This window comes from Mercenaria mercenaria, chromosome 8, assembly GCF_021730395.1.
Source record: "Mercenaria mercenaria strain notata chromosome 8, MADL_Memer_1, whole genome shotgun sequence".
Taxonomy (NCBI): domain Eukaryota; kingdom Metazoa; phylum Mollusca; class Bivalvia; order Venerida; family Veneridae; genus Mercenaria; species Mercenaria mercenaria.
In genome coordinates, this window is record NC_069368.1 from 26,174,439 (window position 1) to 26,195,177 (window position 20,739).

The 20,739-nt window shown below is 35.2% G+C and overlaps 1 protein-coding gene across 2 annotated transcripts in view; it reads right to left on the minus strand.

The window, feature by feature from the left end:
• Nucleotides 1-20,739, minus strand: part of LOC123566726 (maspardin-like) — a 24,427-nt gene continuing 3,688 nt past the window's right edge. For both annotated transcript variants that reach the window (XM_045361050.2, XM_045361049.2), the window contains exons 2-9: nucleotides 18,277-18,376; nucleotides 15,823-15,984; nucleotides 15,337-15,417; nucleotides 13,957-14,102; nucleotides 11,695-11,803; nucleotides 10,807-10,914; nucleotides 7,262-7,402; nucleotides 1-6,675 (exon numbers count right to left, since the gene is read on the minus strand). In XM_045361050.2, the coding sequence (XP_045216985.1) occupies nucleotides 6,583-6,675; nucleotides 7,262-7,402; nucleotides 10,807-10,914; nucleotides 11,695-11,803; nucleotides 13,957-14,102; nucleotides 15,337-15,417; nucleotides 15,823-15,984; nucleotides 18,277-18,339 (903 nt within the window). In that variant the 5' untranslated portion in view covers nucleotides 18,340-18,376 and the 3' untranslated portion in view covers nucleotides 1-6,582. The remainder of the gene's footprint in view (nucleotides 6,676-7,261; nucleotides 7,403-10,806; nucleotides 10,915-11,694; nucleotides 11,804-13,956; nucleotides 14,103-15,336; nucleotides 15,418-15,822; nucleotides 15,985-18,276; nucleotides 18,377-20,739) is intronic.

Below are 20,739 nucleotides of genomic sequence, written 5' to 3' on the forward strand. Positions count from 1 at the left end.
TTTGTATAAAAATATGTTTTATTTCATCTTTTTTTTTTATCCAAGCATGAGCAATAATTTTTACATTCCTCGCTCTATCACAACAGAATCAACAAAATCATTCAATAAATAACAGTACAGATGAACCTGTAAAAAGAGGACCTCTAGATAAAGATCTCAAATACATAATCTGCCTTGAAAGGACACCTTTCCTCTTTATTCCATATAAGAAGTACAATTTTACCTGTTTAGAGAGACCACTTGTTAATAACAACCTTTAGTACAAAAGGGTGTTTTTTTACACACAGATTTGGTTGTACTTATTATAATAGAAGGTCAGTGTAAAATGTACATTTCAGAGAAAAATTCAGTGACAAAATTGGGTATAAATGTAGCTATGCAAAGATATATTGCATGTAATAATTGCACACAACTAATGATTTGCATTTCTACATTACATTTGCAAATTAAGCAATCGACAATGAAAAAATATTATTAAAAATTCTCCTACAGTTTTGATTTAAAAACTAACACAAAATATATACGTATAGTTACACTTTTTTTGAGTATTTTAGGTAAGACCTTGAATTCTTGTTAAACAAGTTTCAAACAATGTTTGTTAATACATTGTAATATTATCTAATGCTTAAACCTTACCTGGAAACAAAACGGAAGATATGTTAAAGAAACTCCTACTTTATTGTTTGCAATTAATGTCATACATGTTCACTCTTACAACTTTTCAGTATATCTCATTATCCTACAATTAATTTCAACAGGATTCTACTCAAGTGGTGTATAGTCATTCTGTAAAGTCTGAAAGCTGTAGCTATTATTCTTCCTTACATAGTGTCTGGAAACATAAAAAGGTTGATGATGACCGGACAGACATTGCAATACCATAAAACGTCCGTTCCTCCAATTCTGGCGTAAATAAAAACATTAGAAAAGTTCTTCTGAAAATCAGCACATTTGTGACAAACACTGTGACTTTTTACAACATGTAATAGTAATAAAAAATTCTAAATACGTCAAGGTGAAGGTTTGAATTTCCCTATAAGCTGTGGCAAATGGAACTGATACAAAATCATGTGATTCTTAATGCAGCAGTGTGCTGCGTTAACAACAGACCACTCATATTGGACAATCCCATTTACTGTTTACTGGGGTGCTTATCAAAAAGATACTGACTGAATAGTGAACAGTGCAGATTATGAACATACTGCACAGGTGTGCATGCTGATCATGATCTACGAAGGTCGCAAAGGCAGAATTGATCGTGTCCAGCATGGTAAGGGTTAAGCATAATGTAGAATATACACATAGTAGAACATTTCCCATTCAATTAAAATGTTATACACAGGCTTTACTTGAAATGATCTAACAGTTATTTCTAAGCAATGACTATATTCAAGCCAATTAAAAATAGAACTAAACAAAGTAATATATCATCTGCCTTTGTACAAAACAGCTAAAAACTAGAGCTATCACTAAAGGTGATGAATGTACCCCCCGCATGCACTGACACAGTACATTGCAATTTGACGACACAAGATTGCATAATTATGTGGACTGTATGTATACAGTATAGTAACAAAAAACAAAGTCCCATAACTATGCAGAATATTTATCTAAAAGAATGTAACATGCACCATGCACAACTAGGGTTGGTACTGATCACTTGTGTGAAGTTTCATTAAATTGTGTGCAAGGGTTTGGTAGATTAGGCACGCACAAGATTGCATATGCAGACTGTATGTACATAGTATGTTAACAAGAAACAAAGTCCAATAACTCTGCAATTTTTTGTCGCTGAAAGAACCTAACATGCCCCATGCACAACTACTGTTGTTACTGATCACTTGTGTGAAGTTTCATTAAATTGTGTCAAGGGGATGAGGAGAGATGGTGCGCACAAGATTGTGTCTATGTATATAGTATAGTAACAAAAAAAACAAAGTCCCATAACTCTGCAAATTTTTTTTCTGAAATAATCTAACATGCCCCATGCACAACTACTGTTGTTACTGATCACTTGTGTGAAGTTTCATTAAATTTTGTCAAGGGGATGAGGAGAGATGGTGCGCACAAGATTGTGTCTATGTATATAGTATAGTAACAAAAAAACAAAGTCCCATAACTCTGCAAATCTTTTTTCTAAAAGAACCTAACATGCCCCATGCACAACTACTGTTGGTACTGATCACTTGTGTGAAGTTTCATTAAATTGTGTCAAGGGGATGAGGAGAGATGGTGCGCACAAGACTGTGTCTATGTATATAGTATAGTAACAAAAAAACAAAGTTCCATAACTCTGCAAATTTTTTTTCTAAAAGAACCTAACATGCCCCATGCACAACTACTGTTGGTACTGATCACTTGTGTTTCATTAAATTCTGTCAAGGGGATAAGGAGAGATGGTGCGCACAAGATTGCGTCTACGGACAGACGGACAGACAGACAGACAGACAGACAGACAACCTGAAACCAGTATACCCCCCTTACAACTTTGTTGTCGGGGGGTACAAATAAGTTCTGGTCAATTTTTTGTTCAGTAGAAAAAATTGACATGGGTATGAAAGTAGAAAATTGTATCAAAGTTTTGTAAAACCCATTATAGAAAAGTGCTTTATTCCCTGCATCACTGAAATTGTCTCACACCTTTTTTTCCCTAACGCCTTGGTCACAAAACCGCCACGTGTGGACATTGCACGTTCTCCGTACGGTGCCCTTAATATCGTATGGACATCATACATTGATCGTGCGAGTCCCCTACGATAGTCCTGCGAGCATCAGCAAGCCTCGCAGTTTTCCAAATCCATGCGATGCCCGTACGAGCTCCTTCAGGGCCTGTGCAGTTCCCGTATGGGGCTCTTGCGAGCTGCTCCCGACTTGGAGAATCTGTACAAGCTAGTAAAGAACTCGGGAACACAATGAAACATTTTCACCGAGTTCCAGAGTCTTCTACGAGTTAAAAAAAACCCCACACCACGGTCGTACGAATCACTATGTCCGTGTGGATGCCGGACAATTTTGCCAAAATTTGACTGAAAATCTACTCGTATGGAGCTCGTAGCGTTCTTGTGACCAGGGTATCAGAGACATCATTTTCAAACCTGCTAAACTAACTTGAGACAATTTCATTCCCTGTCCCCGCCCTCCTACCCAACCTTAAATAAAATTTATCTGTGGCTAGGTAGCTTTAAAATGTGTAGTATGTCAAACACAACAATCAATTACAGGCAAACATAGTTAAACAGATGTTTTTACACAGGAATGCTTATAAATTCAAATTCATAGGAAATAAAAAACATTATACTCAACTACTTTTCTAACTCCATACAATGACATAATTTTTTGTTTTTATCTCTGCTAAATTTTGACAGATTTGAATGAATATGTGCACAATGTTGAATGATTATTTTTATAAAAAAAACTTAACCATGGTAATAATCAAATGTAAACTCATTTAGCTGTAATGCTTACAATAATGTAACCCTTGAAACAAAAGGCATGTAATAAAGAAATCCCAAATGACAGCAGTACACTCTGAACCCATCAAATATATGAAATTCAAATTATTAGATACTGATTTTTCAGCTTCGCTTAGCCGAAATGGTATATCCACCAATATTTTAAATATCAACGTGTTAGTTTCATTTCATGTTTGTGATGTCCCTAATGAAACCATATTAATAGATGACATGGCATCAGAAAGTACATGTACATATATGTCGATATTTTCAATTTAATCTGCTAAACAAGCAAACTGTTTATAAGTTTTTTTTAAATGAATATGTATAAGCAACAAAATGATTATAAGCTTTGCATCATGAAATATACACTTGTTTTTTTGCGGATTAAGAATGCGCCCCTGATCTTTACTGCAGAACTTGTGTATATTTCTAGATAAAACTTTGATAATCAAGTAATTCATACTAACAAACAAAATCCAGTGTCAAGATAAGAGCAAATTCTATATCTTGGAAAGTGTAATAGTGGCTGCAAGATTGTTTGATTCCAAATATGGCACTAAGGACCAGTAGAAAACTGCACTCATTTTGTGATTTTTTATTTTCAGGATACTATATTGCAACTGTCACAGCTCAATGAATCATTTTTCCATTGATATTATTTTTTATTCAACTGAACTTATCATTAAACAAGGTGTCAAAATTTCATTCAAATCTGTTAAAATTTGGTACAGATAAAAACAAAACACCAAGTGTGGATTTAGAAAAGCCGTTGAGTATATTTCACGAAAGGAATGCAGATTGACTACAAAATCTAAAGTTTTAAAACAATAATTTTACAAACAGAAGCAGCTTTAGTTCTCAATATTTCAAATATACTAAAACAATATCATATTGCACATTCAAATTGAGAACAGAAATTATACAATTTGTTCAAAAACAAGCATTAAAATTAATAAAATAAGACCCAAAACACTTTTGCTCATCAACAATCTTTAACATGCTGAAATTTCTATTTGTTACAAACAGTCTAAACATGTAATATCTCAAATTCCAATTCAGGACCAAACATTTTATACTGAGGCAACCAATTTTTACTTACACACTGACATACTGGTATAATAATAAATCAAAATCTATCTTCAACACAACCAAAGTTGCAATACACTGAATTTGACTAAAACTGAGTAAAAACATATACAATGAGAAGGAACTTTGAGGGGACAATTTCTCCGACTTAACCAAAACTTCAAGGTATGAGAGAAGCAAAAGTATAATTCAAAACTGTCTATATTTAAATTTTACTTTGCATAAGTATCATTCTTAATTCTTCAGAGCTATTAAAATCTCTGCATAATTTCATCAATTTAAAGGCAGAACAAACATAGTAACAAATTGCTACAAATAGAAAGTCTGGCTGTAAAGTTACCGGTACAAGCTAAGCTAGTATATCTAAACAGAAAATTTTAATAAATGGCACTATCAATTTGTGTTCAAAAAGAAAACATAGATCTAATACAGATCAGCACAGCTGCAATACAGAGTATGTACAGTAGAAGGAAAATGCACTCTATACAGTAGGTCATGCATTTCTTTACTTCATTTTCAAGATTTTCCTAACTTGCATGTCATTCTGTTAGCACAAATAAAAGCACCACAAACGTATAGTATTATAAACATGATTCTCTTTGTCTTATCTCTAGTCAACAAGATAATATAATATTCTGTTTCTTACAGTGAAAGTTATCTTTGATACAGAAGAACGTAAAGAAATTTGCACAAATCAAACACACATCAACTCATTAAGTGATTACAACTAAGGTTGTTTAAAGTGGTTTAAGGCACACAACAGATATAAACAAAATCCTTAATAAACAGAAGATTTTCATAACGCAGTATTTATCTGTGTCAAACTATTTGCAAACATAGGACACCAATTTCATTTGATTCTAAGTATTTTTTCATGATTCTGCTATACATTTATCATCATGTTAAACAACTTAAACATGTTGAAGAAATTTGTGACACACATAACTTGCAGGAAACAATAATTTACAAAGAATTAACTCAGCTGGCCAATTTAATTGATTACTTATCACATACATTATATAACTGATACTGCACTTTGTATACATATGACTGAAAGAACACTCTGAAGTAAAATGCTCCATGCATTTACATTGCTGCAAGACTGAGCTAGTAATAAATATATTGCTTCTTTCTGAACTCGGTCTAAATCAGTCATTAATTAACGTAATTTCCTGTTATCCAAGATTTCGGTCTGTATGAAAACTCCTGCAGCTTTTCTGATGGTGCAGTTTATACAATTTTTTTTAATCAACATTGATTCTGACAAGGTTTAAACTTGCCCGTTGTTGATCTGCATTACTTGCAATGTTATCACCTGCACAAATTCTTCTTTTCTCCCGAGCATTTTCCTTAAAAAGGAGATTATAAGGCTCTCACTGCGCAATAAGGACTATTGAGCTATAGTTTGTGATATTTTTTACTTGTTCTTTAAAATGAGAGCAAACTTACCGGTTTATAATAAAAATGCATCCGTTTTTTTAAGAAATTCAACTAAGAAATAAAATACTTTAATAGTGTGCAAAATACAGGATTTTGATACAGAGTCTCTTTCAGTGCAACCACTTACGTAGAAAAAACCCATTGGTCATAGTAAGATAAGATAAGATAAGATTTATTTTGAGTCGACAAGACATTTACAAATAACATAAGCTCTGATAGTACTGAGTCCCTGACAGTGATTCAATCAGAATACCACAGTATACATCAATATATATGACTATTTTAAAACATATCCTTTCTGAAACATTGACTGAGCTCCCCTGGTCCTATATATGCCACTTGAAATGTTATTTGAGTATATAACACAAATATTTCATTTGTTACTGGGTCCAGGCTTTGTCATTAAAATTCATCAATTTACATGTAACTGGGACCTGGCTCATCATTAAAAATATAGTATTTAAGACAAAGCTGGATCCCACTTTTGACTTTTCTTGAACCTAGTTTGTAAGTAATCTTTATAATATATCATATTCACTACTGAATCCTTGCCAGTCACTGAAATACAACAGTTTGTATGACTGGATCCCTGCCCATTTTGTCATTCTACACTGTTACTTGACCCTGGTCGATCCACATCAGTTATCACAGATTTAGCACTGTATTGTGTATCATCAAAAACTTTTAAATGAATCTGTAAGAAAGAAAGTTTCATTTATATTGTATCAACACATTTATCAATATTCAACTTATCAAACCTATTTCTAGTAAATTAATCTATTTTTAGAATAGTAAGACATGTGACATTAGTACTCAGAAGCAATTTTCGGATTAATTTTCATATGTATCCCTGATGAAGGGCTAGATTAGCTTGAAACAAGTTGTATTAAATAAAAGAAACAACAATTTATGTTTCTTAGCTCTTTATCGTTATTGTTTATACATTATTGACAGATTTTGACAGCAGTCAAGACACTAAGTTATCTTTCCAGTACAAGACTTTTATTGCATGGAAATACTTCATTCACTTGTTTCCTTGAAATAAGCATAGATTTAAACAGTAAAGTTTATAGTATATGTAATAGACTGACAGCAAACTAAGACTAAAACATACAGGGTTACCCTATTATAAAGTAATTTAATTCTGTTAGTTTCAATTCAGTTTTACCTAACGGTTTGCATTAAACCTAACAGAAAATTATTTACTATGGCATCTCATAATGAATCTAAGCAGACATTTTATTTAAAAATCTACTTGAAATTTAAAGATAACCACATACCTGTATAAATATGTTGACTTCAAGACTTTTACTCAAGTATGGAAAGTTGCCACCATGTTTAAGATGAGCACGTTTGGCGTTGGGATAACATTTATACATTTCTTCCCTCACTTCTTGCGACAGGGCACAATCATCAAAAACCTAAACATGTACAGTATAGATACACAAGTGGTTACAAAACTGAAAACACGATTCAACAAGAGGGCCATGATGGCCCTGTATAGCTCACATAAGTACCATTGCTCAAAATAATATGATCAAGTTTTGACATAGAACGCATAGGCATACACATTAAATATTATCAGGATAAACATTTTCTTGTAACAGTCCCTTTTGACCTAGTCAGGGCCAATTTCAATACCAGGTCTGAGAGTCCTAGGCTCAAATGCTGCATTTTTGTACTAACATGACTATTCTTTACCCTGGAAGACTTAAATAACATTTAATTTAAAAACCAATCTCATTAGACGCTGCCGAGATATATTTGTTTACATAAAATAAAGGGAGGTAATTTGTCATAAATTCAGTCAATACGTATCTCCACTGATTGTCCAAGTCCATATGTTGACATAAATAAATTTCAGATCAGTATCTTTATTACTTACGGAGATATACCCATCTTAATTTGAATTAAAGGGAGGTAATTTGACATAAAATCAGTCCATAGTTACCTACCCTGATTGTCTAAGTCCAACTAATGACAATAATGAAATTTCAAATAAGTCCTATAAGTACTTACTGATATAAATCCATTTTGATTACAATCAGGGGAGGTAATCAGAAATAAAATAACTCTGGAACCTCTGATTGGATCTGACAGATTCGTCATGGAATCCAGAATCTATTGTTGTTGAAGATATTTAGGAAGTGTGTATCAAATCAAACCATAAATGAAGTCTCTATATGGCTGCAAAAGCCAAAATAGCAAATTTTGGAACTTTAAGGAGCCATAACTCTGGAGCCCATGATGGAATCTGGCCAGTTTAAGAAATGAACCAAGATCTTGTGGTCATACAAGTTGTGTGCAAGTTAGGTTAAAATCAAATCATAAACTAGAAACTGCTTTTGTAAAAAAACACATGTCTCCCCCAATGCAAAGTTCTATAGGCAAGAAGTCAATAGGGGTCAGGAGCGAAAGTCAAAGAGACACTGATGGCTGGCTAGAATAGGGATCATCTACTTGGCATGTCCAGTCATCCCGCTAAATTTCAACACTATTGGCCTAGTGGTTCTCAAGTCACTGCTCAGGCTCCTGTGACCTTGACCTTTGATCAAGTGACCTCAAAATAAATAGGTTTATTTATTTTGTTGGGTTTAATGTCGCACCGACACAATTTTAGGTCATATGGCGACTTTCCAGCTTTAATGGTGGAGGAAGACCCCAGGTGCCCCTCCGTGCACTATTTCATCACGAGCGGGCACCTTGGTAGAACAACCGACCTTCCGAAAGCCAGCTGGATGGCTCTGCAAGTCCAATCATCCTATTAAGTTTCAACATTCTAGGTCAAGTGGTTCTCAAGTTATTCTCCAGAAATGATTTTACATGACCAGGCCCCATGTGACCTTGACCTTTAATAGACTAACCCCAAAATAAATAGGGATCATCTACTCTGCATGTTCAATCATCCTATGAAGTTTCAACATTCTGGGTCAAGTGGTTCTCAAGTTATTGATCGGAAATTGTTTTCCATGTTCAGGCTCCTGTGACCTTGACCTTTAACAGAGTGACCCCAAAATCGATACCGGTCATCTACTCTGCATGTTCAATCATCCTATGAAGTTTCAACAATCTGGATCAAGAGGTTCTGAAGTTATTGATCGGAAATGATTATCAATGTTCAGGCCCCTGTGACCTTGACCTTTGATGGAGTGACCCTAAAAACAATATGGGTCATTTATTCCGCATGAACAATCATCCTATGAAGTTTTAACATTCTGGGTCAAGTGGTTCTCAAGTTACTGACCGGAAATGGTTTTCAATGTTCAGGCCCCTGTGACCTTGACCTTTACGGAGTGCTCCAAAATCAATAGAGGTCATCTACTTTGCATGTACAATCATCCTATAAAGTTTCAACATTCTGGGTCACGTGGTACTCAGTTATTAATCGGAAATGGTTTTCAATGTTCAGGCCCCTGTGTCCTTGACCTTTGATGCAGTGATCCCAAAAACAATAGGGGTCATCTACTCTACATGACCAATCATCCTATGAAGTTTCAACATTCTGGGTCAAGTGGTTCTCTAGTTATTGATCGGAAATGGTTTTCAATGTTCAGGCCCCTGTGACCTTGACCTTTGACAGAGTGACCCCCAAAACAATAGTGGTCATCTACTCTTCATGACCAATCATCCTATGAAGTTTCAACATTCTGGGTCAAGTGGTTCTCTAGTTATTGATTGGAAATGGTTTTCAATGTTCAGGCCCCTGTGACCTTGACCTTTGACGGAGTGACCCCAAAATCAATAGGGGTCATCTACTCTTCATGACCAATCAACCTATGAAGTTTCAACATTCTGGGTCAAGTGGTTCTCTAGTTATTGATCGGAATGGTTTTCAATGTTCAGGCCCCTGTGACCTTGACCTTTGACGGAGTGACCCCAAAAACATTGGGGTTGTCTACTCCAGCAGCCCTACGAAGTTTGAAGGTTCTGGGTCAAATGGTTCTCCAGTTATTGCTCAGAAATGAAGTGTGACGTACGGACGGACGTATGGGCGGACAGGGCAAAAACAATATGTCTCCCCCAGAGTGGGGGGGGGGGGGGGGGAGAGACATAATAAAGCTGCTATTATGCAGACAAGGTCAAAATAGCTAATTTTGGCCCAGGGCCACAACTCTGGAACCCATTATGGGATCTGGCCAGTTCAAGAGAGGAACCGAGATCTTATGGTTACAGAAGTTTCGTGCAAGTTTGATTAAATTCCTAAAACTTGGTATATCAAATATATGAAATGATACATTGAAATTGACATGGACAAGGAATAAAAGTTATCAAGAGGACACTGTCAATTTTCACAATTTTAAGTTTTTCAAGGGCTATAGCTCAAGAGTGATTTTGAGTATCTGGCTGTATATCCAACTTGTCTGCCATAAGCAGTGTGACCAAGTTTAGTGAACACTGGAAAAGAATGCACTGACAATTTTCACCAAAATAGGTAATTCAAGGGGTATAACTCTCGAAAAAACTCTGGAGGATCAAGCTTATACTTATAATTAATTTGGTAAAATTAAGGAATTCAATTTCAATATATCATTTCATATACTGTGGAATCATTTTTATTCGCGTAGGACGAACTTTCGCACTAGGACTGATGTGCGAATTTAAGACCGCGAAATTTTTATTTCATTTCTTCATTTCTAAAATTGAAAATGCGCGAATTTAAGCCCGCGCGAAAAAGCCCTTTTTCACGTTTGCGCGAAATTTCATGCCAGCGAATTTAAATGATTTCACAGTATTTGATACACCAAGTTTTATGAACACTTAATAACCTCAGATCATAATAAAAGAGGAAGTCTGTTGTTTATTTCCAAGTCCTATGCGTACTTACATCCATTATGGTGACCTCAACTCCAGACAGTTTCTGTGGTTCAACATAACAGTTCATACAATTCAATGTTAGACGAGAGGCAAGTTCCTGCTGACTCAAACTGTCAAGCTGAAACAAGGTATACAATACAACAAAACCAGCAATACTTTGGGGTATTTATTTTCGTAAATTTTGCAGTAAAATCCATCGGCCAAATTAAATCTCAATGAATAAACAAAATAAATGGCTAAATAAAGCTTATGCAAACATTACCCAATTTGCAGTATGTATCCGTGGAGACCTTCAAAGTTTTAACCCTGAGCATGCCTAATTTTGAATGAGTAACCCTAATTTCTTACAAATACCCTAGGTTTCATCTTGTTTGTTTGTTTTGTTGGGTTTTACATCGCACTGACACAATCATAGGTCAAATGGTGACTTTCCAGCTTTGATGGTAAAGGAAGACCCCAGATGCTCCAATGTGCATTATATCATCACCAGCGTCCACCTGTGTAGAACCATCAACCTTCCTTAAACCAGGTGGACGTCTTCCTCACATGAAAAATTCAACATCATAAGTGAAGCTCAAACCCACATCGGTGAGGGACAGGTGATTCAAAATTTGGGAGCTGAACCATTCAACCATGGAGGCCCTCATATTTCATCTTGTGATTTTAGCTTTTATGAATACTCCTGTGGGTTAAATATCGAAACTTTCATGTAACGGTACTGAGAATCGGTACCCTGCATTTCTTGTGGACTGTAAAAAAAGCTTCAATCAACAGTGTAACATGTAAGTTTCTTTATTTAACTCTCTCTTTTTTTTCTTTCGCTCCGATTAGTGTACATTACATCAGGAATTCAGGTTATACAAAGTTATTCCTCAGGCAGCTTTAATGTACTACAAACCTTTTCCACCATAAAATCTATAGAGTCAGCTATTTCTGGATCTGTGAGACTTTTGTCAAAGTTTCCCATCACCATCTTCTTCAGGAACAATGCCGGCATCATCCAAAACCTGGCGACAATAATCAAGAACTGAGCCGCGCCATGAGAAAACCAACATAGGGGCTTTGAGACCAGCTTTATTTTCCTATTACACTAAAAAGACTGGAAGTGTGATATTATTTTGCAACAGAACCACCGTTTGTATGTCACAGCTATTACGTCATAATGTTTAACATCATAGCTGTGTGTTGAAAGTGAGTAAGACACAATACAACTGAATAAATATATCATGAATATTGTCAAGGATGTAGACACCCTATCATGATAGAACTGAAATAATATAATATCTCAAAATAACAAACAGCTGCACTCTTGAGGCATAATTCTTTCACATCTATACTCCAAACATTTATTTTAATAATCAGTGTTTGGGATATAATATTTCTAAAACAAGAGCTGTCCGTAAGACAGCCAATGCTCAACTGTTTCAATTATTGTCCCAGAACCAGGAAAATGTTACCCTAAATGTTAAAATATCTACAGAGTTTCAATCCAGTATCTGCATCATTTTTGGAGATAGTAACTTGCTTGCAAAACTTTAACCAGAAGTTTTATGTTCAAAAGTGGACATTATTTGAACAAAATGCATGTCAGAGTTATGGGATTTGATGCTATCAGCTAGTTTAATATCCCCGAAGACACGTGAAGTTTCCATTCAATATCTGCATTAGTTTTGGAGATAGTAACTTGCATGGAAACTTAAACCAGGATTTTCAAATCAAGTTTCAAATCTATATTCCTTTAAGTAATAGCTGTATGCACTTGCACACAAACTTAAACCAGGATTTAGTCCAAAGGGGGCATAATTTGGCCAAAATGCAGGTCAGAACTATGGGACTTGATGCTATCAACTAGATTCATAATTTCAAAGACACATGTGGAGTTTCAATTCAATATCTGCATTAGTTTTGAAGATAGTAACTTACATGTAAAACTTTAACCAGGATTTTCTAAGTCTAAAAGGGGGCATAATTTGCTCAAAATACAGGTCAGAGTTATGGAACTTGACCCAGTGAGGTTGGTAATTGACCTAGAAAAAGAAAAAAATAAGTTTTAAAGCTATATGCCTTTAAATGATACCTGTATGTACTTGCATGCAGAACTTTAACCAAGCTGATGCCAGGGTGAGTAGAATAGCTAGACTATTCTTTGAATAGTCAAGCTAATAATGAGAGGAATAATCTTGGCATAGGCTGCTTTGTTCCAAGAAAGTACTTTAAATCTGAATTTTGACAAGGATCAAAAATACATAAGCAAAAAATGTTTTGTTGGAAATATATCAGGACTATTAAACTACTGGAATGAAGTTTTTTGTGAAAACCCATTTCTAACACTTGGGTAAGAAGACAATACTTCTTTAACAAGTTTCACTCTGGACATAAAATATTACTGGTCACATCTGTTCCTTGCTTTAATACATTCCTTAAAGTCATGGAACATCTTGTCTTCCTATTAGAACAATTTAAAGCTACAATAACTTTGAACCATGCCTTTGGAGACAATTTGTTACATCTTATAATAATCCAAATGGCAACCACAGAGTTCAGCAAACTGTGAACTTGCATAAAACTGCTGTTATTGTCACTTTTCGGGGGTATTTTAACAGGAAAGAAAACGTGTGTTAACAGAGAGATTCTCACGCTCATGTACTGCTATAACATCTTTTTATATATGCACGTTCCGTGGCAAAGCGTAAATGCATTACTGCCCCAAAACAGATAATTCAAAATGAAATGATGTCAGCGTGACAAAACAATGTAGACTTTACCATGCATTTCATGGAAATTCAATAATGTTGAGGGACAATATATTCATCTACCTGGTTTTTAGGCATTTTATGATAGAATAGCATTAGCGCATGCTCTTTTCGTTTTATAACATCTTCGAAATCCCTCAGGAATCGTTGATACTAACCAATCCCTCGTGATTCTGCAGATGTTATAACACGAAAATCATGTATTATCCCTACATTCATGAGGAATTATTTTTTGTTGATTTCCCCATTTTGTTAATTGTAAATCCAAATCCCCCCAAGAATCCAGTCTAAAAAATTTAAATCAACAAAGTCCCCATATAACAGCCATTTTGGCCGAATTTAAAACAAAACTTTATTCTAACATAAGATTTTACATGTATGCACCTATTAAGGCTATTTGTACTTACGTAGGAGCTGAATTTGTCTGTTGAAAAATGCTAGTTTCATAGAAAGAATTGCACAGTATAAGGGAAGCCACTCTTGGTGACTTGTGTGTGTATTCGGCAAACTTTTGTGCCAAAAATCCTCCCAGAGAAGCACCAAATATATGTACCTGTATCAAAGGGGAAAATTTATAAAGCTTTTTATAGGAGTATAGTGACAAGCATCTGCTAGAAATAGTAAAATACATTTAATATATCTTTTTGGCTACGTATAAATCTACCTAATTTAAAACTTTCACTTTACAAGTACATTTTGAGATGTACAGCTAAGCTGTGTGAATAAAGCACAAGAAGAATATTGATTTTGACACTCAAGAGGTTTTTTAAAATTCAGAATGAAACACTTTACATACACGAACTGGTAAATGTATGAAATCACATCCTTCAACAAGGTGACATTTGCCTAACATATAGAAGATACACTTGTGACTTATACATATTCTGCAATTTTCTTATACAAGTTAGCTATGTAAGACACTCTGGCTGAAACAACCTGCCTTTAAGGTATTAGGCCCATAACAGAGTACCTCCTTCTTGAACAGTATTCAATTCCTACCATAAACCTACTTTGACAGCAATTTTCAGGGGGGCGTAGGTTCAAGCCCTATTGGGACCAATTTTTTTTCCCTTGTTTTCCTTTTTTTTCTAGTAAGTTTTTACTTCTTTCAAGACTTATTGATTTATTGTACAAAAATGGGGAAAAAAAAAATCATTTGATATGCGATTTCTTGCTGTTAAAAGTGAATTTACCTCTAAAACAGAAGGGGTAGAGTTAGACATCTTGAAAAATACTGAGTTACATGCGGTAAAAGTTCTCTATTTTCCTTCATTCTTTAGATTACATATTGTGGAAGAAATGTAGGTAGGTTTTACTTCTGCCCCAAGGTTATTTTTTAATGAAGTGAGCAAAATTCAAAACAGACCCGCAGGATTCGACCATAATTTTTCAATATTGGAGTTGGAATTCTGTCTGATTAAATCCGTTTACTAGAGGCACCCTAGAAAAAATGATATTGACAGTTTTTATTTTAAGTTTTATGATTGTTTACCAATAGTTTGATGTTTCTTTTATAAAAAATAATGGAATAATAAATTCTCTGAAAACGTTTTGGATAAAGGCCACCACTTTGAAATTTGTCTCTACTTGAGCTTTAGGAAATACCATAAATTAGACAACATTTATAAAAAACGGCACGGTAAAAGTTTTTAAAAATTTGCAACTAAGTGCGAAGCACGGTCAACTGTAAGAATATACCAAGCAAATGCCATTTATTAAACATTACTATAAGGGGCCTAATACCTTAAATCAGAAGATCACATTACAAAGATCTTGTAGGAACAAACCTTGTCCAGTTGTAAGTGGTCCAGTAACCTTTTAAATCCCTCACAGAACTCCTTCATGGTCCAGTAAATTGGATATTCAACCTGATAGAAATAACTTACATTGATAAATAATCTTAAAGCTGCCATTTATTTCAAGTTAGAATGATACATCCAACTGATTAAATGAAAAATACACTGATATTTCAGCAGGTTTGTTGCCATAGAAGCCTTTTGTAAAGTTTTAATTCAAAATGTGTAACACTGTCTTATTGCGACCTGAACTTGCATACAAAATTTAACAAGTTTTGATGTTGATGCCCACAAGTGCGCCGCTGCCTGGCTGAGCGGAATAGCTCTAGATAACATCCACCCAATTCATTTTAAGTTATAACTATTTGCTCTTGAAATATAAGAGCCTGTACAAAAGCAAGTATAGTTTAAGGTTTCACTACAATTCACAATTATTTGATCCTCTATTTCTTCAGCGGACAGGAAGATAAAACTTACTGCTATAACTCTGAAGCCTGCCGTAGAAAGGGATAACAACTGTTTGAAGAAAACTTCAGCTTTCCCACTTGCTGGAGGTAGACATATCAGTGGACATTTTAAATGCCGTGGACCAGTATCGTACATTGTCCATTCTTTCTTATCATCATCATCAACAACTAACTGCAATATATATCATTCATATTCATGAGGGTCCTGAATCGCTCACCTGTCCCCACATGACCCAGTTTTGAACTGAGTATGACGTCGTTTTTTTTCTATTATTTGACATAGTGACCTAGTATTTGAGCTCATGTGACCTAGTTTTGAACTTGACCTAGATATCGAGATAAAAATTCTGACCAAGTTTCATGAAGATCCACTGAAAAATATGGCCTCTAGAGAGGTCACAAGGTTTTTCTATTATCTGACCTAATGACCTAGTTTTTGAAGGCACTTGACCTAGTTTCCAACTTGACCTAGATACCATCAAGGTGAACATTCTCACCAATTTTCATGAAGATCTCATGAAAAGTACGGCCTCTAGAGAGGTCACAAGGTTTTTCTATTAATTGACCTAAGGACCTAGTTTTTAAAGGCACGTGACCCAGTTTCGAACTTGACCTAGATATCATCAAGGTGAACATTCTGACCAATTTTCATGAAGACCTCATGAAAAGTATGGCCTCTAGAGAGGTCACAAGATTTTTCTATTTTTAGACCTAATGACCTAGTTTTTGACCACATGTCATCCATCACTTCGAACTTTACAAAGATATCATGAAGGTGAACATACTGACTAATTTTCATGAAGATCCATTGAAAAATAAGGCCTCTAGAGAGGTCACAAGGTTTAGTCTATTTTTAGACCTACTGACCTAGTTTTTGAACGCATGTGACCCACTTTCGAACTTGACCTAGATACATCAAAGTGAACGTTCAGACCAACTTTCATGAAGACCCATGAAATATGGCTCTAGAGAGGTCACAAGGTTTTTCTATTTTAGACCTACTGACCTAGTTTTTGACCGCACGTGACCCACTTTTGAACATGGCCTAGATATCATCAAGATGAACATTCTGACCAATTTTCATGAAGATCCATTGAAAAATATGGCCTCTAGAGAGGTCACAAGGTTTTTCTATTATTTGACCTACTGACCTAGTTTTAGATGGCACGTGACCCAGTTTCGAACTTGACCTAGATATCATCAAGGTGAACATTCTGACTAACTTTCATGAAGATCCATTGAAAATATGGCCTCTAGAGAGGTCACAAGGTTTTTCTATTTTTAGACCTACTGACCTAGTTTTTGACCGCAGCTGACCCAGTTTCGAACTTGACCTAGATATCATCAAGATGAACATTCTGACCAACTTTCATACAGATCCCATGAAAAATGTGACCTCTAGAGTGGTCACAAGCAAAAGTTTACACACGGGCGGACGACGGACGCCGCGCGATCACAAAAGCTCACACTGTCACTTTGTGACATGTGAGCTAAAAATCGCAGAATATTAAGCCTGCAGAAATAAGTACTTATACGGTATGAGTAAAACTTTAACATTACAATAAGCATATTCTAAGTCGAAAAGTGGCCATACTTCAGTCAAAATGCTTGATAGAGTTGCCTCCTCCTTTTTACAGACTGGGGTCATGATGGTAAACAAGTATGCAAAATATCAAAGCAATATCTCAATGGACTTTGAAAATATTTGGGGTGGTACGCAAACTTTAACATTTATTCTAAGTCAAAAAGGGGCTATAATTCAGTCAAAATGCTTGATAGAGTTGCCTCCTCCTTTTTACAGACTGGGGTTATGATTGTAAACAAGTATGCAAAATATGAAAGCAATATCTCAATGGACTTTGAAAATATTTTGGGCGGTACGCAAATTTTAACATTTATTCTAAGTCGAAAAGGAGCCATAATTCAGTCAAAATGCTTGATAGAGTTGCCTCCTCCTTTTTAGAGACTGAGGTCATGATGGTAAACAAGTATGCAAAATATGAAAGCAATATCTCAATGGACTTTGAAAATATTTTGGGCGGTACGCAAATTTTAACATTTATTCTAAGTCGAAAAGGGGCCATAATTCAGTCAAAATGCTTGATAGAGTTGCCTCCTCCTTTTTACAGACTGAGGTCATGATGGTTAACAAGTATGCAAAATATGAAAGCAATATCTCAATGGACTTTGAAAATATTTGGGGTGGTACGCAAACTTTAACATTTGTGTGACGCTCACGCCGGGGCGAGTAGGATAGCTCCCCTATTCTTCGAATAGTCGAGCTAAAAAGGAGCCATACATTCATTTTGTGAAAATTCTTAATTCATAGCCATCGTATTTCTTGAGATAACACACCTTTAAATACCAATCACGTTTTGAATCCACATCTTGGCCTCTCGCAAATATTGGCGGAAATAATACTATTGAAAATTTTACCCAGTCAATGGTACCAAAGTATCCCTACCTTTTTCTGTGGCACAGAGCTTCTAAAGCTCTGGTACTCTTGTGAATTCTGTATTTCTCCCATTGTTACACTTGTATCATGTTCATATCATAGTTTATCACTGAAAACAAAAATGTTGCATATGCAAAAGTTTATCTATCTAATACATGTATATATTATAACTAAACAAAAAAGAAAACTAGAATGTGTCTGTAGGACACAGGGTGTGCCCCCCACTGGTACATTTGTCACAAATAAGGGGAAATCATTCAAATGTTTGCAGTCTTAATGGGGTATAGCCTCAAAAAATAAATTATGAAATGGATTCATTATTCTATACCAATACCATATACTTTTTGAGCTATGAGCATCACAAACGAAAAATCCACTATTTTGGCTATTTCAAGGGCCATAACTCTGTAATAAAACACTAAAATTCTCAAGAAGAATGCCAAGTGTGCAAGGTCACATTATGATAAAGACTCAAACAAGGTTTCATGAATTTACATTAAATACTTTGAGTGAGGCACATAATTAGGTGAAAATGTGCATTTTTTGACTATTTCAGGGGCCATAACTCTAAAATTAGGGGGCGGAGCCAGACAAAAAAAACAGGAGGTGCGCAAGTTCATACCATGATAAAGACTCATGCAAGGTTCCATCAATTTATATCAAATACTTTTTGAGCTAGGCGTGTCACAAGGTGAAAATGTGCATTATGACTATTTCAGGGGCCATAACTCTAGAAATAGGGGACGGACCCAGATGAAAAATAGGAGGTGCGCAAGTTCATATCATGATTAAGACTCATGCAAGGTTTCATGAATCTATATCAAATACTTTTTGAGCTAGGCATGTCACAAGGTGAAAATGTGCATTTTTGACAATTTCAGGGGCCATAACTCTAAAATTAGGGGGCGGAGCCAGACGAAAAACAGAAGGTGCACAAGTTCATATCATGATAAAGACTCATGCAAGGTTTCATTAATTTCTATCAAATACTTTTTGAGCTAGGCGTGTCACGAACTTCGGATGGACGCACGGACGGACAAGAGCAAATGTATGCCCCCACCACTCATGGTAACAACATTCATCCGATTTGTAACATTTTCTTTCAGAACGTAAATAACTGAGGAACACCAAATAAATCACGAAGTTTCGAACTGGCAGAAAAAAAAGATATAAAGATTAAACAAAATAATTTTAAGTATGTTGGGGGAAAACTATTTTTAATTGATAATTAGCCCTTAGTGTATTTACGTTTTTCACACATTTGGTTGCTGTTACGAGATACATGGGACGTTTTCACAAACAGTTTCTTTTACTTAATGTCGCTTAATTGATTATTAAACAATCAGTTCCGTGCCGATTATCATTAAACAACAATGTACATTGTTAAATAACAAAATAGATTGGTGCATATTATTATGCCTAATTTATTTATTTATTTGCTGAATTTCAAATAGAATTCATTAAAGGGATAGATTCATTCATTAATCTAGCTGTTATCAACAGTTTATTTGATAACAAACTATATAATTCCTATCGGCACAGAACAGTGTATTCATTTGGAGTTCCTCCGTTATTTAGGTTTTGAAAGAGAAGGTAAACAATCGGACGAACACTGGTATCTGTAAACCAATTAGATCCAAGTTTTAAGTGAAGACTGGTTAAGACTTTGTTGTAATTTCATTTTCAACAAAATTTAAGATATAAATAACCCTAAATCTCTTGAAAAAGGAGGTCCGTACCCCTAGAAAACCCCTAACAGGCTTGTCTAGAGGTACTGATCTGTACCTCTAGAATCAGATTCTAGAGGTAGGGATCCGTACCCCTACACACTTCCATTTGTTAAAGTTACTACACTGTCCCGAAACATGCTATTTGGACTAGGTCAGCACAGGATGCAAACTTTCTCTCACTACGATCTATGTTATTATAAATACACTTAACATGCTGCCATCTCAGTATCTGTTTTTCTTTTACTCTCTGTCTACTGGATACCCTCCTAGCAGTGTTTTGACACCTTTAAAATCTGTATTTAGTGGTGCTAGATGGTGCATATACCGGTCAATATTCATTTACTGAATTGTTTCAGATTCGGAATACAAGATACAAATTTTATTTAAAGTCGGTGTTAATATACCGACAACATTAGCTATGTATAGCTATTGACCGACCGAGGAAAGGTTTGGCAGTCAAATGTGAATTTAAATTATCAAATTCACTGCGACCTACCATAGATTTACCTTCAAGTTTGCAAGTTTTATTTCTGTTATCTGTTGCGAAAAGTCCATGACCTAATGTTTTTGTTATACTTTATCCGAGGTAAAATAAAGTTCCTTGTATCTCACAAATACTTTATGTATTACTTTATTTCTCCTGTACATTCCTGCTTTTTAAACTCTTATGCACTGACGCGCACCTGCATAAAATACTCGCAAGGGTGTCATGCAGTATTTGTAGATAGATAGATCTATCCTT